Consider the following 15,593-nt stretch of genomic DNA (forward strand, 5'->3'; position numbering starts at 1 on the left):
GGTTTAACCAATGATTTTGATTCAGTAACATAAATCATAAACATGACCATATTTATAAAATAATTTGGATTTGGATTTATTATTGAAAAACACCCATTTTTCTTTCTTTCTTTTTTTTTGAAGAAACACCCATTTTTCTTCTTATTCAAGAAACACCCAGTTGTTGCAGCAATTAAATTGGATAAATTAACTGGATTTTATTGTTCGAATTTCAAAATCTTAAAAAAACACGGTGGATTAAGAATTGAAGAAGATGATACCTTAGAATTTAGCAGAAGAATGAGGATGAAGTTGAATAGCAGAATAGTGGAAGAACGCAAAGAAAAGGTTGAATTGTTGAAAGGAGAAAGAAAATTCAGAAACGACGTGTTTTATTTTCGGGCGTTTGTACAAACTGTACTGGTGTACTCCGTATTCCGTATGTACTACTGCTTTTTTTTTGTTTTGGTTAGTGGGTAATTAGGTAATAAGGTTTGACCCAATAATTCAATTTGTACATAAAGCCTAATTATTGATTTCACCCAAAAAATAAAAAGAAAAAAAAAAGCCCAATTATTGAACAATTCATGATATTCATTCAGTCCAACCCATATAGACATATGATGCATCTAGACTCATTAACTACTCAATACCCGGGACACGTAAATTTGAAGTTAGTCAAAGTTAGTTGGTCCCTTGTTTTGAAATTTGAACATTTTTTTTTTTTTCTGGGACAGGGTAATTGAACATATTTTGAAAGGAACGAATATTGAAACTGGAAATGAATATTTGAAAACTGAAATGAACATTTATTAAGGCCCTTTTTGGTTCAATTTTAGTAAAGGAAAGAAAGAGAAAAGAAAGGAAAGGAAAAGAAGGGAAGGGAGAGTGATTATTTTCCTGTGTTTGGTAAATGTAAGGAAATGAAGGGAAGAGAATGGAAACATATTTTATTGTTCTCTTTCTTCTCAAATTCCTCTAATTTTGGGAGGAAAGAAAAATGAAAATTTTGTAAAGGCTCTTTCCTTCCACTTCCTTTCCTTTCCTACCAAATCCCATATCATTTTTCATACCAAACATAGGAAAATAATAAAACCCACTTCCTTTCTTTTCTTTTCCAGCCAAATCTCATCAACCAAACAAAGCCTAAATAACAATGAACATTTTTTTTATATGGAAATGGAACTCTAAGTCAGAAAAATAAATATTTAAAAATTGAAATTAGCATTGCAATATATAAAAATGAACATTTTTAATACAAGGATAAAAAAAAAAAAAAGACACTTTGAACCAAAAAAACAATTGTACTTCAAATATTATATAATTGAACCTTTCAGTTGTATATAAAAATGAACATCTAAAGTTGTTGCTTATTCATCAACATTTCTTTGAGCTTCAAGTATTACTTCTTCAACAATTTATTTATTTATTTATTTATTGTTGTCGAGTTGCTTCAATGATTGTCGTTGCTTCCTTGGTAGTCTTTTGTTCAACAACTTACTTTTTTAGCTTCTAAAATGAAAATGAACATTCTTTAATGAACAAATGATTTTCTCAAGACATTTTATGAATGAACAATCAATTTTTAACATATATTCAATATTTTTAACAAAAATGAACATCATTATGTTAAAAATGAACAAAAATACAAATCCTAATACAATTACTAATATTGATGTTTTCAAAAAAAGGTAAATTGATCATTCTATAAAATGAAAATGAACATTATCTAACATGAAAATGAACAAATGGTCTTATCAAGACTTTTATGACAATGAAGAATCAATTTTGTACATATAAACTCATTATGGAAAAAAAATGAACATCATTCTTTTACAAAATGAACAAAAATACAAATTCAATGTCAAGATTCTGAACATTTAACCAACAACAATTAAAAATGTTGTTGATTTTAAAAAAGTAAAATATGCATCCTCCAAAATGATAATGAACATCCTCTAATATGAAAATAAACAAATTGTAACTTGGTGGATCTTTTGATCTCATTTAAGAGATTTGGATCTATTATAACTTTTTTTTTCCTAGCTATTTTCAAGGTCATTGGTTCATTATTATCATCATCATCATCATATCTATTTTTTAATGATTATAATAATTACTCTTATAAGTGTAATATTAAGATGAACATTTACTTTTCATAGAATGAACATTTAGTCTGTAAAATTGTAGCAACATTTAATTTTTCCAGAATTAACATTTATTTTTATTTTTTTTTACATCAAACAAAATAACTAACTGCGGTATAATTTCATCATTTTTTCGTTAATTTTGGCGTTTATGTTAAGATTCTTGCTCTAAACAAAATGTAGTGCGTAATTGCAATTAATTTAACCAAAATTGAATTGAAAATGTTCAAAAATGCAAAAAATCAACCAAAATTGCAATTAAATTTGACAAAACTGACACATGTATAATCTACTAAAATTTCTACTAGAAATCTTGTTTGTAATCGAACAAATTTGTGTAAATTGTAAAATTACCTTTTCTTTTGTGGTCGTTTTTCAGATTGTTTGAGTGCACCTTGAATTTCTTGTTGAATATTTATATTTATACAGTTTTGATAGCAATTTTTAAAGATTTCTAAGCTTTTGAAGGTTTGATAATGGCAACTTTGAGAAGATATAGAGAGATAAAGTAAGTGGTTAGAGAGAAAATGTGTTTTGCGTATTTTGAAAATAAGAAAATGAAGTTTTTTTTCTTGTAAAATCAGTATTTATATTGATGTGACACCTTGTCTCATGAATTATATAAACAATAAAACGCTTCGTTTAACAAGAGGACCAAACTTTACTAGCTAAGTCTCGAGACAAGCTATTAATAATTGTCCGAGACAAGTACGACTTTTGATATTCATATGAATCATATCCATTTATTAGTCATTACTAATTATTTCCTCCATTCCCATTTAATTGACACATTGAAATGGGCACAGAGTTTAACCAGGTACTCATAGGAGAGAGTATCTACATTTAGAGTGATACGAGTAAGTTCAAAGAGACCGGATTTTAGTAATGACATTAGTGTTTTAGGTTGAACCAAAGACCAATCCTACGTGGACAGTACTTTGAGAATTTATTTTTGTTTCAATAGTATTGAGGGAAATCGTTGGCTTTATAGCCTTTATTCATGCACATTGAATTTTTTTATATTGTGTCCACTCAATAAGATTCATTCTTATTATAGTAAAATATTAGTATTGAAAATTAAAATTACGGAGTATGTTTCTGCTTGCTATAAGCCTACAAGAGCAAAATACAGCTCTCAGTTTCAATACAATCACAGCCCCCATTAGCCATCCTATATCAAACAGACATACAGAAATACCAAAATACGCGGTTCGAAAAGCATCCCAAACTTATATTGAACATCCATGAGATAACAGGCATAATCAGTAGAAGAGGGTGTTCCACATTCGCTGTGTCACCCATGAATAGCCAATGGCCTGAAGCCCCGAACTACTGTAAGATAAAAATGGCACATATGCCACTTGTGGACACGTCTAATGTACTTGCAAACCAAATTGCAGGGTGCAAACCTTGATTTGAACACCGTAAGACAATCTGAAGCATGCAGATAAGTAAACTATCTGGACAAAGCACTGAACAAATCCGATTTTTCAAAGGAGTACTAGCACCGCAAACTGGTAATTTACCTCACCCACATTAGTATGTATCACATTGTAACATTGAAGATTATTGAGCTTTAATAGTAGTCATTCAAAGAAACATACTTCAGCATCAGAAAAACTTCTCGTTTTAGTCTCATATACTGCCTATAATGAGCTCCTCTTACTTCCTAAAAGAGCAAGATTTCAACCGAGGAATCAAATTATACTGGTAAAAAGGCATCGAAGATTCTATAATAACAACCATTAATTGCAGAACCAACAGAAGAGTGCAGATGGTCATGCGTATAAGATCATATATCAACCAAACAATACTTACAATGATAAGTCACATTAATTTACGAAATTTACATAATTACATTGTGTGCTGTACAGATTGGATAGATTTTAAAGATAACATGCTCGCAGTTATAGACAAGCTTTTTCATTTTTTTTAAGGGGAAGAGGCAAGAGGGCACTCAATAACACACAGGCCAGTTTTACTCAGGATGTGGTACCAAGGTAACACATGAAACTGGCATTTGAGCTCTGCTTTTACAATAATTTGACCCTAATTCCTGACTAAAACAGCACATAAAGCATTTAAAACCTTGTGAGAATTCATTAGTCGAAGTTGATCTTCAAATCAAATTCTTCGGATCACTGAAGAAGCCATCAAATAATGCGAAATAGTTGTAATGATCAGCAATTTCCATTGTAAAAGCTCATAAAAATACTTTGCAAAACCCCCCATCACCATTACACTCAATCATACTTCTCTCGCCACGAATAGAGGAGAAAGAAAACCCATGAAAGTGCTAATGCAACATCCCCAACAACCTGCCTAGGCAAATCATGGGCAAGATCCTCGACATTCGTCTCAAAGTATACCCTCCAAACAGCCATCAAAAGGTGTAGGAGCACACATCCCTTGGCAAAAAAGCTCTGAAACTTATTGTCCTTAACAAATGCAACCATAAACAAAAGAAATCCAATCACAAACAGAAGCAACCCAGAAAATGATTCAGATGTTTGAATTAATAGTTCATCATGAGGGGTTGATCCTTGAAGTTTACTACCAATTTCTTTACCATGACCAAATACCGCGATTTCTTTCGTATAAAACATCATCATAGCTCCACAAGCAAGAGCAATTACTGAGTGTAGAAGACATATTACAGGAAAACCAGAAGAACCCATTTCCTAAAAACCCTTCAATTTTTGAATTATCCAACTTTCCACCAAATTAATTCAACACCACCAAAACTTAATGTTCAACCTCTTAAACAAATTATTCAATCCCTCTTTCTCAAACCCCAAGATTAATCTGCTGAATTCCTAAAATATACCCATTTCATTGCAAATTTTTCAATTACCAATCCCAACAGAGATTAATTATTATAATCACAAAACCCTATAAACCCTAAAATCAATTTTACATTTCTACAATTATATACACAAATAAGAGCAATACAAAACCAATTGATCAAAACCCAGAAAAATTAAGCACCTAAAGATTTCAACTTGATCAAGAAATATGAAATCAACAAGTTTAATCAAACATTAATTCAACTTATAATACTAGAAGAAAGAAGAAGAAAAGACTGAAACCTTTAATCTTGGACCCACAAATAAATTTTCTGCATTTAAGAAAATTGAAGGGAGCATGAAAGAGTTTTTGCACGTTAGAAGTAAAATGGGTTGGAGAAGAAATCAGGGAAAAAATTGGGATTTAATTAATTTGGATTTGGTATCAAGGTTAATGGTGTTTGTTCTAAACTTCTAATTAAAGAGATTTACTATAATTAAGTATTAAATTAATAATTAATTAATGTTGGGGTGTTATAAGCTATGGTCAAAGAAAAAGATCTATATGACATAATACATGATAATATTAAAATATAGGGATGAGGATGGAAGATTGATTGAGGGGGCCATCTCTTTGATTTTGATATTAATTTGATTTGTTGGCACTGGCTATTTGGTTCCCTCTTTTAGAAAACGATTGCCTTTGGATCTTTGAAGACAATACTTATTGATTAATTTTATACAAGTAGTAATAATAATTAAATGTACAATGTAGAAGATTTTTGTATATTTGGTATGTCGGCATTGGATCCATAGTTTTGTTATTTCACATTTTCACCCTACATTAAGAATAAATTGTAATAAGCCAATACTAGACTTTGATGGATCTCTATTTTTACTACCAACCATGGATTGATGAACCTATAATTAAATCCATGGCTTTTCTATCCTAAAGATTGGATTTAATTTATTTTTAACTCTAATACTGCTATATCATCCTTGATTGTTAATATGATCTTTTAAAATTTCTTTCTATTTTGCATAGTGGAGATTACGAGGCAGAACGGTTCGGGCCTTGCCCAAAAACACAAGACCAATTCGGCTAAGCCTTTGATCCGGGCCAAAAAAAAGTCGTGCCCAAAGCTGCTATTTCAAGCCAAAAATAACGAAATTTTTTATTCAGAATTTTAACTAAAAATGGATTTTCTAGGTTGCCTAAACCTAGTTATTTTTTTGGAAAATTGAGTTGCTCTAGGCAGCTGGGCTTGGTTTAATCAGGTCAAATTTTATTCCATTCATAAAAGATAAATTTACAGTCTTACACTCTACCTTTTCACTTTATATAACTTTGTATGAAGTCAAAATGTTGAGATTGGATTATCTATAGCAACAAACTCTATCTCTACTAATTACATGATGGGCAAGAACATAATTTCAATGGCATATTAAAAGGGGCAAAAAAACCCTCACGAAAAATGCACAGCCCCAAATTACGAATCATGAATTATGAATGCCCTAACAATACCAACTACTTGCAACAAATTAAAAAAATAAAATAAAATAAAATAAAAAAATAAAAATAAAAAAATCATCTAATTCGTCTCCATAATGTCTACCCTATAGTTGGTAGTAAAAATAGAGATTGTTGACCCTTTTGGTTTTGATGGACAAAATGACAAACTCGACTAATGAACGTTTTGAGTCTTTGGTGAATAAAGGGTTCAAGCAAAGTTCGTTCCGGAGTAGGAACTTGGATGCGGAGTAGCATTCTCTAAAAAGCCTCGTGCAAATCTCACGTTCTAGTTTTAATTGTGAGCACTCAATAATATAAAGTCGGAAAGGAACTCAATGACTTATGTTATTAAAAAGACTACTGGAATAAAAGTTAGTTTTAAAAGATAATTTCTTAAGGGAAAAGATAATTTATAAAAGTTTTATCTAGTCATCTATTTTCGAATAAAGATAATTATCTAAGATAATTATCTAGTTGTTTTAATATAAATAATTAATTTATCTTTTCAAATAAAATCCTTTTTAAAATAAAATCTTTTTAAACAAACTTTTGATAAAGTTAACAAGCAGTTTTCTTTGTTGTGAAAATCTCTGATTATACGGTTTTATCAAAGCTAATGTTTATCAAGTTGTTGAGATAGTGGATTAGTGAGATAAGGCTAGGAAACCTCCTTCATGATCACCATCTGTCAAGATAACTCCACAAGTTGTTAGTGGGGTGTTGGCATGTGGACGTGATTATAGTGGAGGTTAATGACTAAGCCTTCTCTATAAATACTCATGCAAACTATCTCAGCAAAACACAACTCTTGAGCATAAAAATTCCAGTAGCAACCTACTAACATAAAGAGAGTTATTTTCCTTCATATATTCTTGAGTGTAATAGGTATTTGTAATTACAGATTGTATTGAAGCACTTTGGGGTTTGGGATTGTGAGTTTGTGTAAGGTGAGGTCAAGGAAGCTTCGCTGTTGAAGGCTTCTGTGAGAGTTGGGAACAAGTTCCTAATTTGTGGAACTTGTTAACGGGTTTGAATCTTCACTTGTAAAGAGTTTGATTACATAGTGGAAATTTAGAAAAGCCTATATCTTCTCTCGTCATTATTTCATTTAGTTAAATTCCGCAAAAGTTTTTAGATTTCATCTCAAATACAATTCACCCCCCCCCCTCTTGTATTAGCCAGTTAGACTTTCAGTTGGTATCAAAGCAGGAACTCAGAGCACGCAGGCAACCCTGTTGAGTAAGTTCCTGGGAAAATGGCTTACACAGAGGAAAAGGAATTCGGGAGTACATCCATTCAAAGGCCTCCATACTTCAACGGCAAATATTATCCTTATTGGAAGGATAAGATGGAAATCTTTATCCAAGCAGAGAACTATCAGGTATGGCGGATTATACAAGTAGGAGATTACGAAATTACGAAAACGAATGCTAACAATGAGGTAATCCCTAAACCTATGGATGAATATGAAAAAACTGATTTCGAAAAACTAGAAATGAATGCTACTGCCAAAAAGTTTTTAATTTGGGGACTTGGACCCGATGAACATACTCGTGTCAAAGGGTGCAAGTCCGCAAAGGAAATTTGGGATCTTCTGGAAGTTACACATGAAGGAACGTCAGATGTTAAACGTTCCAAAATAGACATTCTTTTGTCTCAGTATGAGCGCTTTGAAATGGGAAACAAAGAATCCATTAAAGACATGTTTACTCGATTTAAAAGTATTACTAACGAACTAACGTGTCTTGGTAAGATAATTCCTATAGATGAGCAGGTCAGAAAGGTCTTAAGAAGTCTTCCAGACAATGACAGATGGAGAGAAAAGGTTGCAGCTGTTCAGGAATCAAAAGACTTCACCAAGTTCAATCTAGAACAGCTTGCGGGTTCCCTCATTACCCACGAGATCCAGTCGAACAATCGGACTCAGGAGACTGTCAAAAGTCAAGGGCTAGCACTAAGAGCTAATGAAGAATCCGAAGAGAAGTCTGACATTGATGAAGAAGAAGCTGCAATGTTGGTGAGAAGGCTGAAAAAATTCTACCGTAACAACAAGTTTTTAGACAAGAAGAAAGGATACAGTAAAAGAAATCAGGAATCCAAAGCCAAGTCTTCTTGTCACAAATGTGGAAGCACCAACCACTTCATCAAAGAGTGTCCATTATGGGAATTTTAGAAAGGCAAGGGAAAAGAAGCTGATCAAAACAGAAACTCCAAGCCTAACTTTTCTAAAACAAATTTCAGGAAAGCAATGATTTCCACGTGGGGAGAATCAAGTTCCGAAGAAGAGGAACAGGAGCACACAGACGATGAAGTAGCCAATCTCTGTCTAATGGAAAAGCATGATGATGAGGTAGTCATTCAACCTAGTTATTTGAAATCTCTCTCAAAGGATAAGTTAATCTCTTTATTGTTAGAAACCTTAGATGAATATAAAGAATTATGTGCAAAACTAAGGCAAGCCGAAAAGGCAACTGGAATTTGTAGAGATCATGTTAAGTATCTAAATAGCTTAAGAAATGATGTTCAAGGCATATTCTTTGAATTGTTAGATAAAAATATTATGCTAAAAGAATCCCTTGAAAGAGTCAAGAGTGAGAATATCATGCTGAATATTGAATTGACTCAATATAAAATGCTGTGTACTAACATTGATTCTTGCAGGTCTACTGAAGTTCCTTTAATCATGTTTAATAATGAACTAGAGCATGTTAAGAAAAAGATAAAGGATACTAATGATAAAAATGAGAAACTAGAAAAGGACCTAGAAATTGCAAGAAAAAGTAAAAATACAGCAAGCACGGGTGTTCCTAAGTGGGTAAAGGAAGCTCAAACAAAAAGAACAGAAGATCTAGGCTATGTTCATAAGAAGAAGTCTACTAGAAAGAAAAAGAAGTATGTGGACTTGCCTAGTGAGACTGTTTGTTCATTTTGTGGTAAACAAGAACATCGCAGTGAAGAATGTACTAAGAAAGCAAAACAGTACAATAAGAATGTGAACTATGTTTGGCAGAAGAAAACTGATTCAAATGTGTCAACACAGGAACCCATGAATGAAAGGATTCCTGCTACTAACCCTTAATTTCTTTTGCAGGTCGCAGTGAGGGGGAACAACCAGTGGTACCTCGATAGCGGTTGTTCTAAGCACATGACAGGAGATGAATCCAGATTTCTCTCACTGACGGCCTATACAGGGGGAACAGTGACCTTTGGAGACAATAAGAAAGGCAACATTGTTGCTGTTGGCAAAGTAGGAAGGTCAAGTTCCCATGCAATTGACAATGTATTTTTAGTCGAGGGTTTGAAGCATAATCTACTCAGTATTCCTCAGTTTTGTGACAAAGGAAACTCTGTAAGCTTTTCTTCTGAAAAATGCAAAATCATCAACAATAACACTGGAAAAATCGTTTTGGAAGGAACTCGTAAAGGGAACACGTATACCGTGGACCTTAACAAAGTTCCAAAATACAATCTATCTTGTTTAAGTGTTATTGAGGATGATCCACTTCTATGGCATAAACGTTTTGGATATGCTAGTCTTTCATTACTTGACAAATTAAGGTCAAAGGACTTGGTAATCGGACTACCTTCTATCAAGTTCCTAAATGACAAAATTTGTGAAGCATGCATCAAAGGAAAGCATGTTCGATCATCGTTTAAATCAAAGAAAATGGTAAGCACCACAAAACCATTGGAACTCATTCATATGGATTCGTGTGGCCCCGTTAGAATTCAAAGTAGAAGTGGAAAAAGATATGTCTTAGTTCTTGTGGATGATTATTCCAGATTTACATGGGTCATATTCTTACATAGTAAAGATGAAACTTTTGATATGTTTATGACTTTCTTGAAAAAGACACAAAAATCAGTAGGTAATCAACTTATTCATATGAGAACTGACCATGGTACGGAATTCGAAAATTCCAAGTTTGATGAATTTTGCAGGGAACAGGGAATAAGTCACAATTTCTCAGCACCAAGAACACCACAACAAAATGGTGTGGTTGAGAGGAAGAACCGAACATTGGAAGACATGGCAAGAACGATGCTAATAGCAAGTGGACTACCAAGGAACTTTTGGGCAGAAGTCGTCAACACAACATGCTATATCATCAACCGAGCCATGCTTAGACCAATGTTGGACAAGACACCTTATGAACTGTTAAAAGGGAGAAAACCTAACATTGCTCATTTAAGAGCCTTTGGATGCAAATGCTTTGTTCACAATAATGATAAAAGAAATCTTGGAAAATTTGATGAAAGGAGTGATGAAGCAGTCTTTTTAGGATATGCATCTAATAGTAAAGCTTATAGAGTTTACAATAAGAGGACTATGTGTGTAGAAGAAAGTATACATGTGATTTTTGATGAAACTAATAATTATGATTGTATACAGGAATATGAAGATGGAGATTTTGAAATTGGTCTCACTCGTTCAACATACCAAGATGAAGAATTAATTCCCAGAAAGCAGCCTGTTCGAATTACTGAAAATGCTGAAAAGGAACCTACTAAAGTTCCAAATAATGCTGAAGCTTCTGTTCAAAATACAGAAGAAACAGAAAACACATAAGGCAAAGCAAATGCAGAAGCAGAACACCATGAAGAAATGGAAGAAAGAGCAACCCAAAATAACACTTTTATACCAGCTCAATCATTCCAACCAAAGCCATGGAAACATCAAAGGTCACACCCCCTGGATAAAATTATAAGTGACCTAAGCAAGGGAACTCAGACGAGATCCCAACTGAGAAACTTTTGTGCATTCAACGCCTTCCTATCAACACTGGAACCTCGAAATCACAAAGAAGCCTTGGAAGATGCTGATTGGATTGTTGCCATGCAAGAGGAATTAAATGAATTCGAAAGAAACAAAGTGTGGCACCTTGAACCTAAACCAAAGAATCAAAAGGTTATTGGTCTCAAATGGGTATACAGGAATAAGCTAGATGAACATGGCACAATTGTAAGGAACAAGGCAAGATTGGTTGTTAAAGGCTACAATCAGCAGGAAGGTATCGATTTTGAGGAGACTTTCTCTCCTGTAGCTAGATTAGATGCAATTCATATTTTAATTGCATTTGCTGCATTTATGGGTTTTAAACTTTATCAAATGGACGTCAAATGTGCTTTTTTTAAATGGTTTTTTAAAGGAAGACGTCTATGTTGAACAACCACCTGGATTTGAGGATCCAAACTTTCCTAACCATGTTTTTAAGCTTGATAAAGCACTGTATGGATTAAAACAAGCTCCAAGAGCATGGTATGAAAGACTTTCTAAATTCCTTTTACAAAATGATTTCAAAAGAGGAAAAGTTGATAAAACTTTGTTCTTAAAATCAAAAGGAACTCATTTATTAATTGTACAAATTTATGTTGATGATATTATTTTCGGTGCAGCTAATGAATCCTTGTGCAAGTACTTTGCCGATTAATGAGAAGTGAGTTTGAGATGAGCATGATGGGGGAACTCAACTTCTTCCTTGGGCTCCAAATTAAGCAAACTAACGAAGGAATAATGATCCATCAGCAGAAATATGTGAAGGAGTTATTGAAAAAATACAGTATGGAAAGCACAAAGATAAACCACACTCCCATGGGAACAACCACAAGGTTGGACCAAGACCCCAAGGGAACTCGTGTGGAACAAACAAAATACAGAGGTATGATTGGTTCCTTGTTATATTTAACTGCTAGCAGACCTGACATTTCGTTTAGTGTAGGTCTTTGTGCAAGATTTTAATCGGATCCAAAGGAATCGCATCTAACAGCCGTCAAAAGGATTTTACGATACTTAAAAGGGACGGAAGACTTGTGTCTGTTCTATCCAAAAAGTGACTCGTTTGACCTAAGAGGATATGCTGATGCTGACTATGCAGGAGATTTAGTAAATCGTAAAAGCACGTCAGGTATGGTCCAATTCTTAGGCTCTTGCATGGTTTCTTGGAGTTCCAAGAAACAAAACACTGTTGCTCTATCCACTGCCGAAGCAGAATATGTGGCTGCTGCTGCATGTTGCTCTCAATTGCTATGGATAAAACAACAGTTGCGTGACTATGGCATTACTTTAGAATGCGTTCCTATTCATTGTGATAACACAAGTGCCATTTGCATCTCTAAAGATCTAGTCCAACACTCTAAAGTTAAGCATATACATGTAAGGCATCACTTTTTGAAAGATAATGTTGAAAAGGGCTTAATTAAGCTAGATTTTATTTCTACTGAATGTCAAATTGCTGATATATTAACTAAGCCTTTAAGCAGAGACAAGTTTGAAAAGATGCGTGTGGAATTGGGGATGCTACGGCTAAAGTGATTTTTGTTTGGAACCCCTAAGGTAAAATCGGATGTAACTAACAATGCTATGCTCAATCTTGTGTGCACAACACAGCTGAAATTACCCAGGGGAAAGATTTGTGAAGTATTGAAAAGTCACTTATACATACTTTTAATATGTTAAAAATATTGAGCCATGTTGTTTCAAGTTCCCTTTTCATCATTCTTTATTCTCTGTATTATGATCACGTAAATTATCATCATAATTTACGATCAATTTGCACTTATCTATCTTTTTAAATTTTTTTTTATCTGTTTTCCTTCTTGTTATTATTTTTTTTCCTTCCTTATTTTTTTTATTCTTATCTTTTTCCTTCCTTATTTTTTTATGTTCAATTCTTTTTCCATTCCTCATATAATTCAAAAATACAAAAAGATTTTTTTTCGTAAGATAAGGAGCTAGTATATTCACTACTCCTTACTTTCCGTATATTTTAAAAGTTTATCTTTTATTGTGATAAGTTTGAAAATTGCAATTAATCCCCCCTATTAAAATCCTACTACCTCTAAAACTACTCTACTACCTCACCATAAACCGTCACTTTTTCTCACCCTTCCCAATTAAACTCTTTTTCTTTAACACTCCACCCTCACCAATCACATCAAATTAACTTCTCCATGCACCCTCATAAAAACCGGCCTCACTCTCTCTCCTTCCTATTCACACTATTCATCTTCTCCTTCCTTTCAACTCACCTTCATAACCATGAAAACCAACCTAAACTCAACACCGAAACCACCAAAAACCCGAATACCTCCTCCCAAACCTTCCTCTGCTGACGGCTCCCCTGAACCAGTCCCAATTGCCGTCGTTCACCCAAAAGCTCCACCAAAGAGAAAGGCTACAACCATGAAAGGAGGCGACAGGAAGAGGCGAAGCTCTCAAAAGTTTCCATCTTGGAACTACACTCACGGCTATCACATCAATTATGACTGGTGTACGGCAAGTAAGTTCTCCGAATTCACCTCCTTAATTGATTATCAAGAATGGGTGCATTTGTTCCAAAATTGTTCTCACTGTCCAATTTACCCTAAGCTTCTGTTTGAATTTAAAATTACTTTCAAACACAACAATGGTGTATGCACGGCTACAGTCAAAGATACTTACATTCACTTTGATGTTGCATATTTAGGGAACTTGTTTCAAGTCCCCACCTCTGGCTATAGTTCGTACCTAAAACACAAACAAATTGTGCAAATTGGGCATTATGATGAGAATAGAATAATCAAATTTATAGGTGGAAACCCGAAAAGCAAGACTTCACATCATAACATACTCACTCCTCTTCACAAATTACTATTCAATTTCACATGGAGAGGCATTGTTCCCCGTTTGCAAAAACGAAGCACAGTATCCTTACTAGATGCAACCATCATCTTTTGTCTTGCTCGGAAAATAAAAATAAACTTTCCAAAACTGATGATTGAACATTTGGTTTTCTATGCTGCTAAAACTACTATTCCATATGGATCTCTCCTTACTGTGTTGTTTAAGTCTTTTGGGATTGATGTTGAAAGTGAGTCACCCACTTATATTAAACCTGAGAACATTCTTTCGGAGCAATCTTTGCTTCGCCTGAGCCTTAAACTTGAGAGTGGGATAATTACCTTCTTGACTAGAGGAGGATAGGAGAAAAATGGTGGAAAAGGGAAAACACAGGTTGTAGAGGGAGATACAAGTGAGTCAGAAGAGGAGGAAAGTGAATCTGAAAAAGAAGAAAGTAAAGAAAAAGGAGAGGAAGACAAAGAGGAGGAAGAAATTTCTGAGGGGGAAATACAGGAGGCAGAACCTGAGAAAGAAGAGGAGACTTAGAGTGAGGGGGAATCTAGTTCAGAAAGTGAGAGTCTTGACCTCCCTTTTAAAGGGGAACTCAGGAGGAGTAAGAGGAAAATCGTCAAACCTACTGTTTCTACTCTAAAGCCTGTGATTATTGAAGACATTAGTTCTTCAGATCACTCTGACCCTGATTTTACCCCTACACAAGTTCCTTTTGCTTCTGAGCCATCTTCTGTTCATGACTCCCCCCCAAAACAAGCTAAACCCTCTTCCACTCCTGTTTCACCTCCAAAACAGACTTCTCCCTCTCCCTCCCCAGCTTTTCCTACATCACAGCCTACAGGCTTTGCTGCCTTCTCTGGAACAAATGCTTCTATTTTTGATATTCAACAGGTGAAAGCAGAAATGGAGCAGCTGATAAAGATAGTGAGCACAAAGCTGGAGGAAATGGCAAAGCAGCTGACTTCTCTTCAACGCCAAGTGCAGGCTGTGGCAGACACTCAGACAACTAGTTTTACTGGGATGGAGAACAAGGTTGATGTTGCTGAGAAAAACATACTGCACATCACTCAGGAAATATATTGGAGACGATTAACAGGGTGGCTTTTGAAGAAGTGGAGGAAGCTTCTAATGACCCAATAAACCCAGCTGATGAACCTACCTATTCCCCATAATTGCAATTTCGAACTTGTCACTTTTAATTTCTTTTGCTTTTGCTTGTTTCTTTTGGATTTCAGTTTGTAATTCTTAACTCTTGCTACTCTTTCCTGCTTTTGATTTTCATCTATGGGAATTTGGCTCGTATTTTTCATATGATTGTGTGTGTTTGCTGATAATTTAGTACCTAACTTATTTTTGCCTTGCATTATTTGAGCTCACTATTCCCTACGTAGTCTAGTGGGAGTATAGCAAAATGTTTTTTTTCAATCTTTTGATAATGCCAAAAGGGGGAAAAGACAAACTTCATGGCGGCTAAGGTGTTTACCAAGGAACTCACACATCGAAGGTACAAACTTTTTCTAAAGTTCAGTTAACTCAATAAAGTCCTAGTAATCTAA

At 34.2% G+C, this 15,593-nt stretch overlaps 1 protein-coding gene across 1 annotated transcript; it reads right to left on the minus strand.

The window, feature by feature from the left end:
* Nucleotides 1-3,908: 3,908 nt before the first annotated feature.
* LOC110737644 lies at nucleotides 3,909-5,437 on the minus strand. Its single transcript, XM_021917974.1, has one exon. It carries the CDS (start codon nucleotides 4,802-4,804, stop codon nucleotides 4,370-4,372), a length of 435 nt encoding a protein of 144 aa, XP_021773666.1. The 5' UTR covers nucleotides 4,805-5,437; the 3' UTR covers nucleotides 3,909-4,369.
* Between the last annotated feature and the right edge of the window lie 10,156 nt (nucleotides 5,438-15,593).

The sequence above is a fragment of the Chenopodium quinoa genome, unplaced genomic scaffold (assembly GCF_001683475.1).
Source record: "Chenopodium quinoa cultivar QQ74 unplaced genomic scaffold, ASM168347v1, whole genome shotgun sequence".
NCBI classification, from domain to species: domain Eukaryota; kingdom Viridiplantae; phylum Streptophyta; class Magnoliopsida; order Caryophyllales; family Amaranthaceae; genus Chenopodium; species Chenopodium quinoa.